At 33.9% G+C, this 15,968-nt stretch overlaps 3 protein-coding genes across 3 annotated transcripts; all 3 read right to left on the reverse strand.

The window, feature by feature from the left end:
- Positions 1–783: 783 nt before the first annotated feature.
- Positions 784–2,920, reverse strand: LOC143921568 (uncharacterized). Its single transcript, XM_077444920.1, has 4 exons — positions 2,798–2,920; positions 2,733–2,748; positions 1,701–2,078; positions 784–1,556 (listed from the first exon to the last, which is right to left on the reverse strand). The coding sequence occupies exons 1-4, from the start codon at positions 2,918–2,920 to the stop codon at positions 784–786; spliced, it is 1,290 nt and encodes a 429-aa protein (XP_077301046.1).
- A 1,715-nt stretch (positions 2,921–4,635) lies between these two features.
- Positions 4,636–7,406, reverse strand: LOC143921519 (uncharacterized). Its single transcript, XM_077444847.1, has 2 exons — positions 7,205–7,406; positions 4,636–6,218 (listed from the first exon to the last, which is right to left on the reverse strand). Exons 1-2 carry the CDS (start codon positions 7,325–7,327, stop codon positions 4,770–4,772), a joined length of 1,572 nt encoding a protein of 523 aa, XP_077300973.1. The 5' UTR covers positions 7,328–7,406; the 3' UTR covers positions 4,636–4,769.
- Positions 7,407–8,554: 1,148 nt separating this feature from the next.
- Positions 8,555–13,542, reverse strand: LOC143921518 (uncharacterized). The gene is made up of 2 exons (XM_077444846.1): positions 13,326–13,542; positions 8,555–10,628 (listed from the first exon to the last, which is right to left on the reverse strand). The coding sequence occupies exons 1-2, from the start codon at positions 13,446–13,448 to the stop codon at positions 8,688–8,690; spliced, it is 2,064 nt and encodes a 687-aa protein (XP_077300972.1). The 5' UTR covers positions 13,449–13,542; the 3' UTR covers positions 8,555–8,687.
- Between the last annotated feature and the right edge of the window lie 2,426 nt (positions 13,543–15,968).

A 15,968-nucleotide genomic window follows, 5' to 3' on the forward strand; every position in this document is an offset into this window, starting at 1 on the left:
CACAAGTTACTAGTTAGGCAGTTAAATCGCAAGTGAGGTTCAATAGATCCATATAAAAAGAATGATAAGTTTTAACCAATGATAGAATTTTGGTAAAACAACAAAGTGATTAAGATATAAGCAGCATCGGCGTGTAAGACATTTTTTGGTATTTGATTTATGTATACTTTGAGAGCATCGAGACATTATTGAGTAGATACACAATTGATCATAAAGATAAAGAGCGATAATATTTGAGGGTTACACGTGTCGTGAGACAAAATGCAGCTATAGCAATAAAGATTATTAAAAATAATAATTTGGATTTCAATAGGTCATTGACTGTATCGTCTTATATAACAATTGTATTAGAAACTCGTATAAATTATAGTCGATAAAAGTTAAGTAGATAGGATTGAACAGAATATGTAACTGTAGAGTCCGGGAGCAACAAAGATATTGAAAGTCTCATAAATAACGAGAGATAACTTTAAGAGAAAACATCATAAGTAGTTTAAAATTAAACGGATGTTCGATCTTGAGGTTAAAGAGTGTTATACATAAGTAGATACATAGGTTGCTCATAATGTGATTGCTAACAGAAAAGATTTTTCACTATTTTTGTGTTTGCTGCTCATAAGAATCGATGCGGTGCAAACGATCGATGCAAACAGTCTGTCTGGCGCTTGTCGATCGTTTGCACCAAACCCCATAAGAATGGCTGCAATGGAAATTATTGGGATTTACCTGTAAAGCCTTCCTGGTATATTTTAAAAATCTAAAATCTAAAATTACACGTTGTTATCATTTCTCTCCAGTATGAGTTTTAATGTGTCCACTTAGATGACATTTTTGAACAAACGATTTAAAACAAATGTCACATTTGTATGGTCTTAATCCAGTATGAGTTCTTTCGTGTATTGTGAGGCGGGTTTTTTGAGCAAACGATTTTAAGCAAATTTCACATTTATATGGTTTTATCCCAGTATGAATTTTAATATGCTCAACGAGATATTCTTTTTGAGAGTATGATTTCAAACAAGTGTCACATTGATATGGTTTTTCCCCAGTATGAGTTCTTTTGTGTAGCGTGAGGCGGAAATTTTGAGCAAAGGATTTTGAACAAATGTCACAATTGTATGGTTTTTCTTTAGTGTGAGTTATTTTATGTTTTGTAAGGTTGGCATTTTGAGAAAACGATTTTGAACAAATGTCACATTTGTATGGATCTATTCCAGTATGATTTCCTATGTGTAGTACAAGCAAAGTTTTTTCAGAGAATGATTTTGAACAAATGTAACATGTGTATGGTTTTTCCCCAGTATGAATTCTTGTATGTATCGTCAGTTTTGATTTTTGAGAAAACGATTTTGAACAAATGACACATTTGTATGGTTTTTCCCCAGTATGAATTTTTGTATGTACCGTAAGTATTGATTTTTGACAAAACGATTTTGAACAAATCTCACATTTGAATAGTTTTTCCCCAGTATGAATTCTTGTATGTATCGTAAGTATTGATTTTTGAGAAAACGATTTTGAACAAATGTCACATTTGTATGGTTTAATTCCATTATGATTTTTTATGTGTATTACAAGGGAATATTTTTCAGAGAATGATTTTGAACAAATTTCACATGGGTATGGTTTTTCCCCAGTATGAATTCTTGTATGTATTGTAAGTTTTGATTTTCGAGAAAACGATTTTGAACAAATCTCACAATTGAATGGTTTTAATCCAGTATGAATATTAATGTGTCGTATAAGACTGCCTTTTAGAGTGAAAGTTTTGAAACAAATATCACATTTATATAACTTTTCCTTAATCTGATCTTTAACAGGGATGTTAACGTTTGGTGGCGTATTAACATCAGACTCGTTTTCCCATATTAAATCTTCCAATAGAACTTCTTCTGGTTTGATATCCACACGCTTGTTTAGCTTCCGTTTCGAAATTTCATCATTTCGAAGACAGACTTTTCGAAAACTGATGAACAATTCCAGATTGTTGTTACAAGGACGACATATGGTATCTGGCAATTGGTCGTCTTTCTTGATCTGCAAATGCGAAAGTTTTAGTTTATAATGAATTCGAATGGCTAGATATTGAACAAACAGTTAAATACGAAAAATATTATAACAAATGACACATATTTGTTCAATCAATTTGTTGTATTAAAAATATATATTATAAAGACAATTACAATCTACAAATTGGAAAGGAAAATGAGTAGTTATATTTTCGCAAATAAAAATAGAATTTTCCGAACAATATAATGTACAATAACAATATATATAATATATAATATAATAACAATATAATATATCGCATTTGCGAGTATATTTTGTCCAGGGCATATTGAGAAGGTGAATAATATTCTCGTTAGTTGAGATAAAAATTTCTGATTTTATATTTTTATGCAATATAAATTAAAAATTAAGTATAGCAAGATAAAATCTTGGGGAGAAGAAAAACTAATTGATATAATATTATTGATTTTTTCGAGTTGGGGGGTCCCGGATTGACTTGGAAGTAATCTGGCAACCCTATATTGAGGAAAGCATAGAGGAGAAACTGTCATCGAATTTTTTGCAACTGATGAAATAATCGAAATGTTTATTGACAAAGAAATCGAGGTTCAAAACATTGAAGAAATATCTAATGTTGTCGAATCTATTCACACTGACCAAATTGGTCTTGGTAATTATCTGCATAAAAGTATTTTAGATGGGACTAAAAAAGTAGTCGATACATTTGTTTGGTTCTACCTTAAACATATTGATCAGATTTATGAGTAAAATTTAAAGGGTAAACGACCTGCAGCTGACAGTAGGACGAAATGCGTTCCGCAAAATGTGGCTGAGGATTTCCATGGATGGAGACGAAAGCCTCGGCTGGACCAGAAGACAAGCAAAGTCTGCACTGCATTGGAAACTCCATTGTGCATTGAAATTGATTATCAAATGTCAAATTGGCGTTCGTTGCAATTCACTCTCTAGTGAGATTTGGTCGAAAGAACACACATTTTACAGCTATAGCTTAATGGTAATTGGATTATTAGTCACATTGCGATGGTCACAAAAACAATTTTTGCTATGAAAACTGCGAATTCAGAATATTTGACACTCGAGTTTTCGTTAGTATGATAGTTATCATTAGTATGATGGACTTTTCGGCTGCCAGATGTTTCGTTATAGAGATTTTACTGACTTTAGGGAGAGCGCTTAGTGACCAATGATCACCGAACCATTATTTGTATAATATGAGAAAAAGCTACCTCTACAATAAGACACTTTTGAAGGCGTCTTTTTGAAGATTTTCTCTTACACTGTATGAAAAAATAAGGTATGATCAGACTTTAAACGAGAATTGCACCGCCAAAAATTATTTTCAAATATCGCCTTGTGACCTTTTTTGCAGTCTTTTATGATTTCTCAGGTATTATTCGTGGACTTTTTTTTTTGGCAATAGTATATATGTATTATCGGTATCATCGTGTAGAAGTAACTAAAGAGCTTTGAGTTCGTTTTATTTTTGAGAACGTTTTAATTGAAAAAGTATGAATGCAGGTGTAGGCGGGGGTATGGATGTTGACCGTAACCCGGCCTAACGATACACGGTTGTGTTTTGTTGGAATAAATTGTTTTTATTATATAGTTTTGAATATACAAGTGTATAAAAGATTATGTTGATGAAGCGTTCTGGGAGTTCTCGAAGCGGCTGGATTCGGCTGTGTTCGGGAGCGGTTCTTCCATGTTGGTTGTTGCAGGTTGAGTGAGTCTGGCTGACTGTTGCTGGTCGGTTGCTACTGACTGGTTGTTGGTGTAGCATGTTGGTTGCTGGTCTGCTGCTTGGTGTAGACTGACTGTTGACCCACTGTGCTTGTTTATAGTGGTACGCTGTATGCGACCGTTTGCAAGGAATACGGTTCGTTCCATTTGATGTGTTAGGGTGGAACGGTCTCGAATATGTGGCGTCGTCCCACTCGATTTAGTTTTTATTACTCTTTGTTGCACGGATTTTGGATGTTTGTTCAATGGGTTACAATGTAGCCGTTGTTTGTACAGCTGCGCTTTAATGGATGCAGGTGGTCTGCGACTTCGCGTCGTTTCGCTTGATTTGTTAGGGTGGAACTTTCTCAACTCGACATGACGTCAATGGTTGAGCGTGGGAAATGTATCCTCCGTCGGAGTAGGTGTTTCGATTGGGGTGAATGTGGATTCCTACACAGGAAATGATACTGTAGGAATATAGCACAACTTGTGCTATTCCGAATCAAAACCAGTGATCTTTTATATTTTACAACAATACACAAGTCTTACGATGGCATCATGATCGTTCCCGTACAAAAGTGCAGAATTAATATCGCTAGGAATTATCTTTACTACTCGAGGGCAATGACCGAGCAGAACTAATCTCGCCTGGAATTTACTTACTTACTTCTTACTTCTCCGAAGATGAGCAATTAGCTTCTTCGTCATACAATTACTATTGTAACAACTGAACATAAATAAACGATCCTCTTACAAACACAAACAGTGTTCTCTTAAACCGGGATATGGTCAACACATCTGCCCCGCGTACTACAATTCCATTTTAAATATCTTACATTCTTAAAATAATATTAATCGGAAATAAAAAAAAAATCACTTTTTTGGGTGGTCAGCAACTTTATTGATTGTCTATGGATTTTGGTTTGATACATCAAGTATTTGTAATATGATTTCTGTAAAAAAGTACAGTATATAAAGAGTTGCATTTTTTTTTAACATGGAATGAGATTATGTGTCTAATGAGAGAAACTTGAAATTGATGGTTCCTCTCCGGTATGAGTTCTTTGGTGTATAGTAAAGCGGGATTTTTGAGCAAACGATTTTAAGCAAATGTCACAATTATATGGTTTCAACCCAGTATGAGTTTTAATGTGTTCAACGAGATAGCCCTTTTGAACGAATGATTTAAAACAAATGTCACACTGGTATGGTTTTTCCCCAGTATGCGATCTTGTGTGTGTTGTGAGGCGGGATTTTTGAGCAAACGATTTTAAACAAATGTCGCATTTGTATGGTTTCAGACCAGTATGAGTGTTAATGTGTCCACTTAGATGATATTTTTGAACAAATGATTTAAAACAAATTTCACATTTGTATGGTCTTAGTCCAGTATGAGTTGTGTTGTGTATTAAAAGGTCAGGCTTTCGAGCGAATGATTTTGAACAAATGTAACATGAGTATGGTTTTTCCCCAGTATGAATTCTTGTATGTATCGTCAGTCTTGATTTTTGAGAAAATGATTTTGAACAAATGACACATTTGTATGGTTTTTCCCCAGTATGAATTTTTGTATGTACCGTAAGTATTGATTTTTGACAAAACGATTTTGAACAAATCTCACATTTGAACAGTTTTTCCCCAGTATGAATTCTTGTATGTATCGTAAGTATTGATTTTTGAGAAAACGATTTTGAACAAATCTCACATTTGAATAGTTTTTCCCCAGTATGAATTCTTGTATGTATCGTTAGTCTTGATTTTTGAGAAAACGATTTTGAACAAATGACACATTTGTATGGTTTTTCCCCAGTATGAATTTTTGTATGTACCGTAAGTATTGATTTTTGACAAAACGATTTTGAACAAATCTCACATTTGAACAGTTTTTCCCCAGTATGAATTCTTGTATGTATCGTTAGTCTTGATTTTTGAGAAAACGATTTTGAACAAATGACACATTTGTATGGTCTAATTCCATTATGATTTTTTATGTGTATTACAAGAGCATATTTTTCAGAGAATGATTTTGAACAAATTTCACATGGGTATGGTTTTTCCCCAGTATGAATTCTTGTATGTATTGTAAGTTTTGATTTTCGAGAAAACGATTTTGAACAAATGTCACAATTGAATGGTTTTAATCCAGTATGAATATTAATGTGTCGTATAAAACTGCATTTTAGAGTGAAAGTTTTGAAACAAATATCACATTTATATAACTTTTCCTTAATCTGATCTTTAACAGGGATGTTGTTAACGTTTGGTGGCGTATTAACATCAGACTCATTTTCCCATATTAAATCTTCCAATAGAACTTCTTCTGGTTTGATATCCATACGCTCGTTTAGCTTCCGTTTCGAAATTTCATCATTTCGAAGACAGACTTTTCGAAAACTGATGAACAATTCCAGATTGTTGTTACAAGGACGACATATGGTATCTGGCAATTGGTCGTCTTTCTTGATCTGCAAATGCGAAAGTTTTAGTTTATAATGAATTCGAATGGCTAGATATTGAACAAACAGTTAAATACGAAAAATATTATAACAAATGACACATATTTGTTCAATCAATTTGTTGCATTAAAAATATATATTATAAAGACAATTACAATCTACAAATTGAAAAGGAAAAATGAGTAGTTATATTTTCGCAAATAAAAATAGAATTTTCCGAACAATATAATGTACAATAACAATATATATAATATATAATATAATAACAATATAATATATCGCATTTGCGAGTATATTTTGTCCAGGGCATATTGAGAAGGTGAATAATATTCTCGTTAGTTGAGATTCTATGGACTAATGAAGTAAATATAAATATAAATTCTATAGATGTAAAACGATGATTTCAATTGTTGACACATATATGATTATGTACTTAAAATAAAGAAGGCTTGCAGAAGGCCAAATCTAATGAAAAATATACGAATTGATGTTTAGCATTGTTTTTATTCCCATATCTATGTTTTCGTTTATTGTTGACTGTTCTTGTTCCAATTAATAAATAATAAAAGGTAAAAATTTCTGATTTTATATTTTTATGCAATATAAATTAAAAATTAAGTATAGCAAGATAAAATCTTGGGGAGAAGAAAAACTAATTGATATAATATTGTTGATTTTTTCGAGTTGGGGGGTCCCGGATTGAATTGGAAGTAATCTGGCAACCCTATATTGAGGAAAGCATACAGGAGAAACTGTCATCGAATTTTTTGCAACTGATGAAATAATCGAAATGTTTATTGACAAAGAAATCGAGGTTCAAAACATTGAAGAAATATCTAATGTTGTCGAATCTATTCACACTAACCAAATTGGTCTTGGTAATTATCTGCATAAAAGTATTTCAGATGGAACTAAAAAAGTAGTCGATACATTTGTTTGGTTCTACCTTAAACATATTGATCAGATTTATGAGTAAAATTTAAAGGGTAAACGACCTGCAGCTGACAGTAGGACGAAATGCGTTCCGCAAAATGTGGCTGAGGATTTCCATGGATGGAGACGAAAGCCTCGGCTGGACCAGAAGACAAGCAAAGTCTGCACTGCATTGGAAACTCCATTGTGCATTGAAATTGATTATCAAATGTCAAATTGGCGTTCGTTGCAATTCACTCTCTAGTGAGATTTGGTCGAAAGAACACACATTTTTACAGCTATAGCTTAATGGTAATTGGATTATTAGTCACATTGCGATGGTCACAAAAACAATTTTTGCTATGAAAACTGCGAATTCAGAATATTTGACACTCGAGTTTTCGTTAGTATGATAGTTATCATTAGTATGATGGACTTTTCGGCTGCCAGATGTTTCGTTATAGAGATTTTACTGACTTTAGGGAGAGCGCTTAGTGACCAATGATCACCGAACCATTATTTGTATAATATGAGAAAAAGCTACCTCTACAATAAGACACTTTTGAAGGCGTCTTTTTGAAGATTTTCTCTTACACTGTATGAAAAAATAAGGTATGATCAGACTTTAAACGAGAATTGCACCGCCAAAAATTATTTTCAAATATCGCCTTGTGACCTTTTTTGCAGTCTTTTATGATTTCTCAGGTATTATTCGTGGACTTTTTTTTTTGGCAATAGTATATATGTATTATCGGTATCATCGTGTAGAAGTAACTAAAGAGCTTTGAGTTCGTTTTATTTTTGAGAACGTTTTAATTGAAAAAGTATGAATGCAGGTGTAGGCGGGGGTATGGATGTTGACCGTAACCCGGCCTAACGATACACGGTTGTGTTTTGTTGGAATAAATTGTTTTTATTATATAGTTTTGAATATACAAGTGTATAAAAGATTATGTTGATGAAGCGTTCTGGGAGTTCTCGAAGCGGCTGGATTCGGCTGTGTTCGGGAGCGGTTCTTCCATGTTGGTTGTTGCAGGTTGAGTGAGTCTGGATGACTGTTGCTGGTCGGTTGCTTCTGACTGGTAGTTGGTTGCTGGTCTGCTGCTTGGTGTAGACTGACTGTTGACCCACTGTGCTCGTTTATAGTGGTTCACTGTATGCGACCGTTTGCAAGGAATACGGTTCGACCCAGCAGAACTAATCTCGCCTGGAATTTACTAACTTACTTCTTACTTCTCCGAAAATGAGCAATTAGCTTCTTCGTCATACAATTACTATTGTAACAACTGAACATAAATAAACGATCCTCTTACAAACACAAACAGTGTTCTCTTAAACCGGGATATGGTCAACACATCTGCCCCGCGTACTACAATTCCATTTTAAATATCTTAAAATAATATTGATCGGAAATAAAAAAAAATCACTTTTTTGGGTGGTCAGCAACTTTATTGATTGTCTATGGATTTTGGTTTGATACATCAAGTATTTGTAATATGATTTCTGTAAAAAAGTTCAGTATATAAAGAGTTGCATTTTTTTTTAACATGGAATGAGATTATGTGTCTAATGAGAGAAACTTGAAATTGATGGTTCCTCTCCGGTATGAGTTCTTTGGTGTATAGTAAAGCGGGATTTTTGAGCAAACGATTTTAAGCAAATGTCACAATTATATGGTTTCAACCCAGTATGAGTTTTAATGTGTTCAACGAGATAGCCCTTTTGAACGAATGATTTAAAACAAATGTCACACTGGTATGGTTTTTCCCCAGTATGCGATCTTGTGTGTGTTGTGAGGCGGGATTTTTGAGCAAACGATTTTAAACAAATGTCGCATTTGTATGGTTTCAGACCAGTATGAGTTTTAATGTGTCCACTTAGATGAGATTTTTGAACAAATGATTTAAAACAAATGTCACATTTGTATGGTCTTAGTCCAGTATGAGTTGTGTTGTGTATTAAAAGGTCAGGCTTTCGAGCGAATGATTTTAAACAAATGTCACATGGGTATGGTTTTTCCCCAGTATGAGATCTCATATGTATTGTCAAGTTAACTTTGTCATAAAATGATTTCATACAAATGTCACATTTGTGTGGATTTTCACCAGTATGCAGTCTTTTGTGACTTACAAAATAAGCTTTTCGAGCAAATGATTTTAAACATATTTTACATGTATATGGTTTCAACCCGGTATGAGTTTTAATGTGTCCAACGAGATAATCCTTTTGACCGAACGATTTTGAACAAATGTCGCATGTGTATGGTTTTAATCCAGTATGAGTTCTTTTGTGAATCGCAAGATGGCATTTAAGTAAGAATGCTTTTAAACAAATGTCACATTTGTATGGTTTTAATCCAGTATGAGTTCTTTTGTGTATTACGAGGTCAGATTTTTGAGCGAATGATTTGAAACAAATGTCGCATGGGTGTGGTCTTTCTCCAGTATGAGTTCTTGTATGTTTCGTAAGACTGGATTTTTGGGTAAAAGATTTTAAACAAATTTCACATTTGTTTGACTTTACCCCAGTGTGAATTATTTTGTGTGTTACAAAGTTAGCTTTTCGAGCGAATGATTTTAAACAAATTTCACATTGGTATGGTTTTTCCCCAGTATGATATCTCATATGTATTGTAAAGTTAGATTTATCAATAAATGATTTTAGACAGATATTACATTTGTGTGGCCTTACTCCAGTGTGGAGTCTTTCATGATTTTCAAGATGAGTTTTTCGAGAAAATGACTTTAAACAAGTATCACATTTGAATGGTTTCATCCCAGAATGAGTTTTAATATGTGCAATGAGATAAGTTTTTTGAATGAATGATTTTAAGCAAATGTCACATTTGTATGGTTTTAATCCAGTATGATTTCTTTTGTGTATTACGAGGTCAGATTTTTGAGAGAATGATTTGAAACAAATGTCGCATGTGTGTGGTCTTTCTCCAGTATGAGTTCTCGTATGTTTTGTTAGGCTGGATTTTTGAGTAAATGATTTTAAACAAATATCACATTTATTTGATTTTACTCCGGTGTGAATTATTGTGTGTGTCATAAAGCTGGATTTTCGAGCGAATGATTTTAAACATATGTCACATTTATATGGTTTCAACCCAGCATGAATTTTAATGTGTCTAGTGAGATAAACTTTTTGAGCAAATAATTTAAAGCAAATGTCACATTTGTATGCTTTTAATTCGGTATGACTTTTAATGTGTCTAATAAGATAAATTTTTAGAGCGAATGATTTGAAACAAATATCACATTTATATAACTTTTCCTTCATCTCGTCATTTTTAACGTTTGGTGGCGAACGAACATCCAACTCCTTTTCGAATATTAAATCGTCCAGTATTACTTCTTCATGTTTGATATTCACACGCTTGCTTAACTTCAGTTTCGAAATTTCTTCACTTCGGAGACAAACTTTTCGAAAACTGATGAGCATTTCCAGATTGTTGTTACAAGAACGACATATCGTATCTGGCAAGTTGTCGTCTTTCATTACCTGTAGAAGAGAAAGGTTTAAATTAGAATGAATTCAGATGGCAATAGGTTAAGGTAATTATTTGTTTCAAATTGAAAATCAGGACATTTTTCCAAAAAAAAAAAACAACTTCTAAAACCCTCAATTACAATGACCCAAAAATAAGTTTGCTTTGTATGTACTTACGGGAACAAAATATAAAACTGGCCCAATTAATGCATAGTATCATGGAAAAATGTGAAAAAAAAAGTATATTTTTGACTTTCAAAATTCGCTAGAAAATTAATTAAAAGTATTTTAACGCAATAAAAAATCGCAATCAATAGGAAAAATATCTGACTATTGATCCAGATACTCACTTTTGTTACAGCAATACTAGATTTTGTGTTAAAGAATGCAAAAGCCGAAAAACTGTAAAAATTGCGCTTTTTTTTTTAATCGCTGATATCTCTTAAAAGAAAGCAAACTTAGATAAATTAATGTCATATTAGAATTAAGTGGGTCAAACTTGGTAAAGATTAGTTAATTTTCGCTCCGGTAATTGATTTTGTTGCTCAGTGTTATTAAAAACGCTCATTTATAGTTCGGAACAGATAATGAATGTAAGTGAACTATTTTTTAAGTCTCTTAGCATTGTTATGTTCCGTTGAAATCGTTACACTTGCCTTTATTATATATTTACCTATTGTGACTGCGTGAAATATAATGGTCATAGTGTTTTAAATAATTCTAATAAATAGTACCACAACTATGTAGGGTTGCCATCTCAGACCCAGGTCTCACTCGGAGATTATTACAAATATATTGTTTATAGATCGCTTCAAAGCGACATGTTCACTTTAAACAGATACAATACAATCAATCTACAATATATATAAGCATTTTATAAATTGCGAATTCATACAAATATCCAAAGTGACATATATGGAGAAATTTTGCAGCATTTTATAATAAAATTGGCGAACCTCTGAAAGTCGCCAAATAACTTGAAATTAGCAAGAGAGATAGGAAAGGAGATGACAATTTTACAGGAACCTTTACAATGAAAATCAGAAAAGTTGGCAAACTATGATAAGAAACGATCGACCTGGAGTCACAAACCAAGGCCTGGCCAGCAGTGGGACTCTAGTGGGACTCGAATCCGGGATACTCTGCTCGAAAGCATAATATTGTAGCGTATGCTAAAAGGAGCCGCCGTTATAATTGGTTTCGAGGATTATCTCCAGGCTAAGTGCAAGTAGGCTAAACAATGACCACCGAATTGGCTTAGTAACGGCACCCAGTCCCTTCTCAAAACTGACAGCGATAGCGTGGAACCGAGTGCCGTGGGAATGTATATCCGAGTACGTGACTAAACAATGGGGAAGTAACCGGACGTTGAAGATGCCCTGAGCGCGCACCGCCAGTGCTCCGTCCAGAATCTCTTGATATGGTCTAAGTACCTCCTTATAAAGGACAGGTCGCTCAGTTCATCTTCGACGTTCGGTTACTTCCCCATTGTTTAGTCGGGTTTTGTGCATCCGCTCTAAAATCGCCAGACAAACGAACGACAGATTAACAGAATGGCAGCTTTAAACGTAATTCTCGTTTTTTCGAATGATAGATTGCACATCAGATGACGAGTAACCTTTCGATGTGCACAGATGCAATTCGAGAAGACGAGAATTGCATTTAAAGCAGCCGTCCGTTAATCTGTCGTTCAATTTGTCTGGCGATTTTAGAGCGGATGCACCGCATCCGTTTAGTCCATACTCGGATATACATTCCCACGACACTCAGTCCCACGCTATCGCTGTCAGTTCTGAGAAGAAACTGGGTGCCGTTACTAAGCCAATGCGGTGGTCATTGTTTAGCCTACTTGCACTTAGCCTGGAGATAATCCTCGAAACCAATTATAACGGCGGGTCCTTTTAGCATACACTACAATACGCTATCCACTAGTTCACGCCACTAGTTATATTATGATATTTTTAAGAAGGCAGATATGTATATCATCATACAATTTATCAGCATCTATGTAATTCTACATTTACGTATTTTGCAGCATCTAAAAAAACTTAGTGTTTCAAATTTTCGTTCTTAAGATTAATTACTGGAAGATATTTCAAAGGGCTGTTTTCAAAATTATAAAATTTTTATCAAGTAATCAATAGCTTAAGTAATTAATATGTGCCACTGACCTCTTTAGTTCTTTATACGCTTTGCGTTTAAGTTATGAATTTCTAATATATGCACATAAGTACAGTTTTATTTATTTTTATGATTTTTTGGTGGATTTACTACATACCCGGAGAAATGATACTCAATCTCGGAACTTGAATACGACTGGCTGGATCTCAGAGACTCTGGGTCAAAACCATGACATCATTTTGTTAAACAGTCACTAGATGATTAAGTGTCACGCAAAGTGATAGTGTATGGTAGCTTTCACATGAAAAAGTATACTGATTTTTATCTCACGATTTACCGGGACAGATACCCAAAAAACCAGTACATATTAATTTATATATTTAGAAAAATTTATCGATATTGGAGGTATATTTTGTGTCAGGACGTTGAGTCATGGGGGAAGGATTCCTACTACTTTTATAGCTTGTTAGAAATTCTACTTTACGGTTAAGGTAAGAAATTATGAGACTGTTACCGCACAATTGTTAAAGCTTTATATTAAATATATACGACTCAGATGCGTGGGGTAAACCATAAAGGGTGAATGACCTGCAACTGACAGCAGGTTGAAATGCGTCGAACCAAATGCGGATGAGGGTTTTCATGGATGGAGACGAAAGACTCCGCTGGACCAGAACACAAACAAAGTCTACACTGTGTTGGAAACTCCATTTAGTCAATTGCGCAAAACGAGAAGTGCTGACGAATGACTGAGAACTGTCAAACGTCAAATCGTACGATTTGGTCTAAAGTACACACATTTTACAGATATAACTTAATTCGGCAATAGTGGGTCCATGATCGAATAATTGCTAAATACAAGATACAAAAAAAAAAAAAAAATATATACAGTAACGGGCGATGAAAGGTGTCCACCTCGAAAAAACTCATATTTTCTTGTTTTTCGGACTTATAAACGATTGTATTTATTTTTTTTGTTTATTAAAATTGCATTTATGAAGTTTGAAAGAAATTCAAGTAGTAATGCGAAGAAATTAAAACGAAACTACAATGTTATTCAAATTATTAGGAGTCGGTGATGTATGGAAAGATTTAGTAGTGTAATTAAAAATTTTTTTTTTCATAAAACTAATGTATTAATAAAAAATCTAAAAATCACATTTCATTTATTATAATAATACTTATATATAAAATTTGTTTCAATATTTGATTGGCCCCCCCTTATTTTTTATATTAGCCTCAACTCTTCGAGGCATTGATTTAATTAAATTTTGAATATATTCATCTGTGATATCGTTATCCCATATATATTTTATTTTTTCAATTAATTCTAATTTAGAGGAAGGTTTCTTATTATTAATTTTAGAACCCATTATAGCCCACAGGTTCTCTATTGGGTTCAAATCCGGACTGTTACCCGGCCGTTCCAAGGGCGAAATGCCACTTTCCGCAATGAAGTTCTTGACCTAAAATTTTAGATAATAACTTAATGATATATTTTTATTTTTATTTGTTGATTAGGATACATAGCAATAAAAAAAAAGATTACTTACAGTTTTGGCAAGATGACATGGTGCAGAATCGTCTTGAAAAATGCATTCAGATTCCCACGCATAGTGCATTTCTATTGCTGGTATCAAATGTTCTTTTAAAAATTTTTTATATGTTTCGGCGTTAACTGTCCCATCAATTATGGCCAATGGACCCACCCCATGGAAAGAAAAACATCCCCAGACCATCTGGCCCGCACGGTGTTTGACCGTAGGCTGAATACATTCGTCACTCAAACGTTCGCCCGATCTTCGTCGAATGTAGTGGATGCCATCGGACCCAAACAAATTAATTTTGCTTTCTTCCGAGAAGATAACACGCCTCCAGTCCATTTCCGTCCAATTAATAAATTTTTTGGCCCAATTCAGTCGTTGCATTCTCATTTTCTTGGTCAAAAATGATTTTTTCGCCGGTATCCTGGCAACTAAACTGTATTCTTTAAGGCGACGACGTACAACTTCGACGCTGATTTCTTTTCCCCCAGCTGCTATAAACTCCGATCTAATTTTCACAGCACTTTTGAACCGGTTTTTGTAGACACATTCTTTTTAAAAGTCTATCTTCGGCGGAGTTGGTCTTTCTGGGCTTTCCCGATCCTTTTTTCCTCTCTAGGGATGCTGAATTTTTATATTTTCTTATGCAATTAAGCACAGAGGTCTTACTGCATCCTACTTTCTGAGCGATGTAGCGAGAACTAAATTTTTCTTCAGCCAGAGTTAGAATTATCGCTTTATTCGCTTCGGTTAATTGTTTTACACCCGACATATCGTACACAAAATCACTTCAAAACGTGCTAATCCTTCGAAAAACAGTGGTCAACTGTTTGAATACCTAAAGATAAGGATCCTTTTCAACAAAAAAAGGTCTTTTACCTGAACATCTGACACGCAAAAAAAATGTACACAAGCTTTTGTCCCTTTTCTATGGGTGGACACCTTTCATCGCCCGCTACTGTATATATATATATATATATATATATATATATATATATATATATATATATATATATATATATATATATATATATATATATATAAATATATATATATATATATATATATATATATATATATATATATATATATATATATATATATATATATCTTGTAACGTATATATATATATATATATATATATATATATATATATATATATATATATACGTTACAAGATTAGCATATAGCAAATCGAAGCTCTTTTTGGGACTTCCTTGTTCCACCAACATAAAAAGTTAATCTATTGTTGCGTAGGGGTGGGTGGAGGATCCAAGTAAAAGGCCAAAGTTGTTTCACAGCATTTATTGGTGATAAAGGAGATACACACACTGGCAGGGCTCCGTAGTACCGCCTTAATAAATAAGGGGCAGGTCTCTCAGGGCATCTTTGACGTCCGATTTGTTTACCTATTGTTATGGTCACGTACAACCGCTGTCACGCTACCACTGTCGGTTCTGAGAACTCTACCGGAACCGCTACCCCCGCTAAGTGCATTCGGGGGAGATAATCCTCGAAACCAATTATAACAGTCACACAGTCTCTGGGATGCTACTCGGCCTAATCCAATTGCACTTACTCGGCCTAATACGAGTGTACGTAACACTATCATTACAAAAAGGTATTCTCCCAGATGCAAAATGCAAATTGTGACGATCTTTTCGCGCTTAAAACGGCTTCAGTAAAA

The sequence above is a fragment of the Arctopsyche grandis genome, chromosome 13 (assembly GCF_051622035.1).
Source record: "Arctopsyche grandis isolate Sample6627 chromosome 13, ASM5162203v2, whole genome shotgun sequence".
NCBI lineage: Eukaryota > Metazoa > Arthropoda > Insecta > Trichoptera > Hydropsychidae > Arctopsyche > Arctopsyche grandis.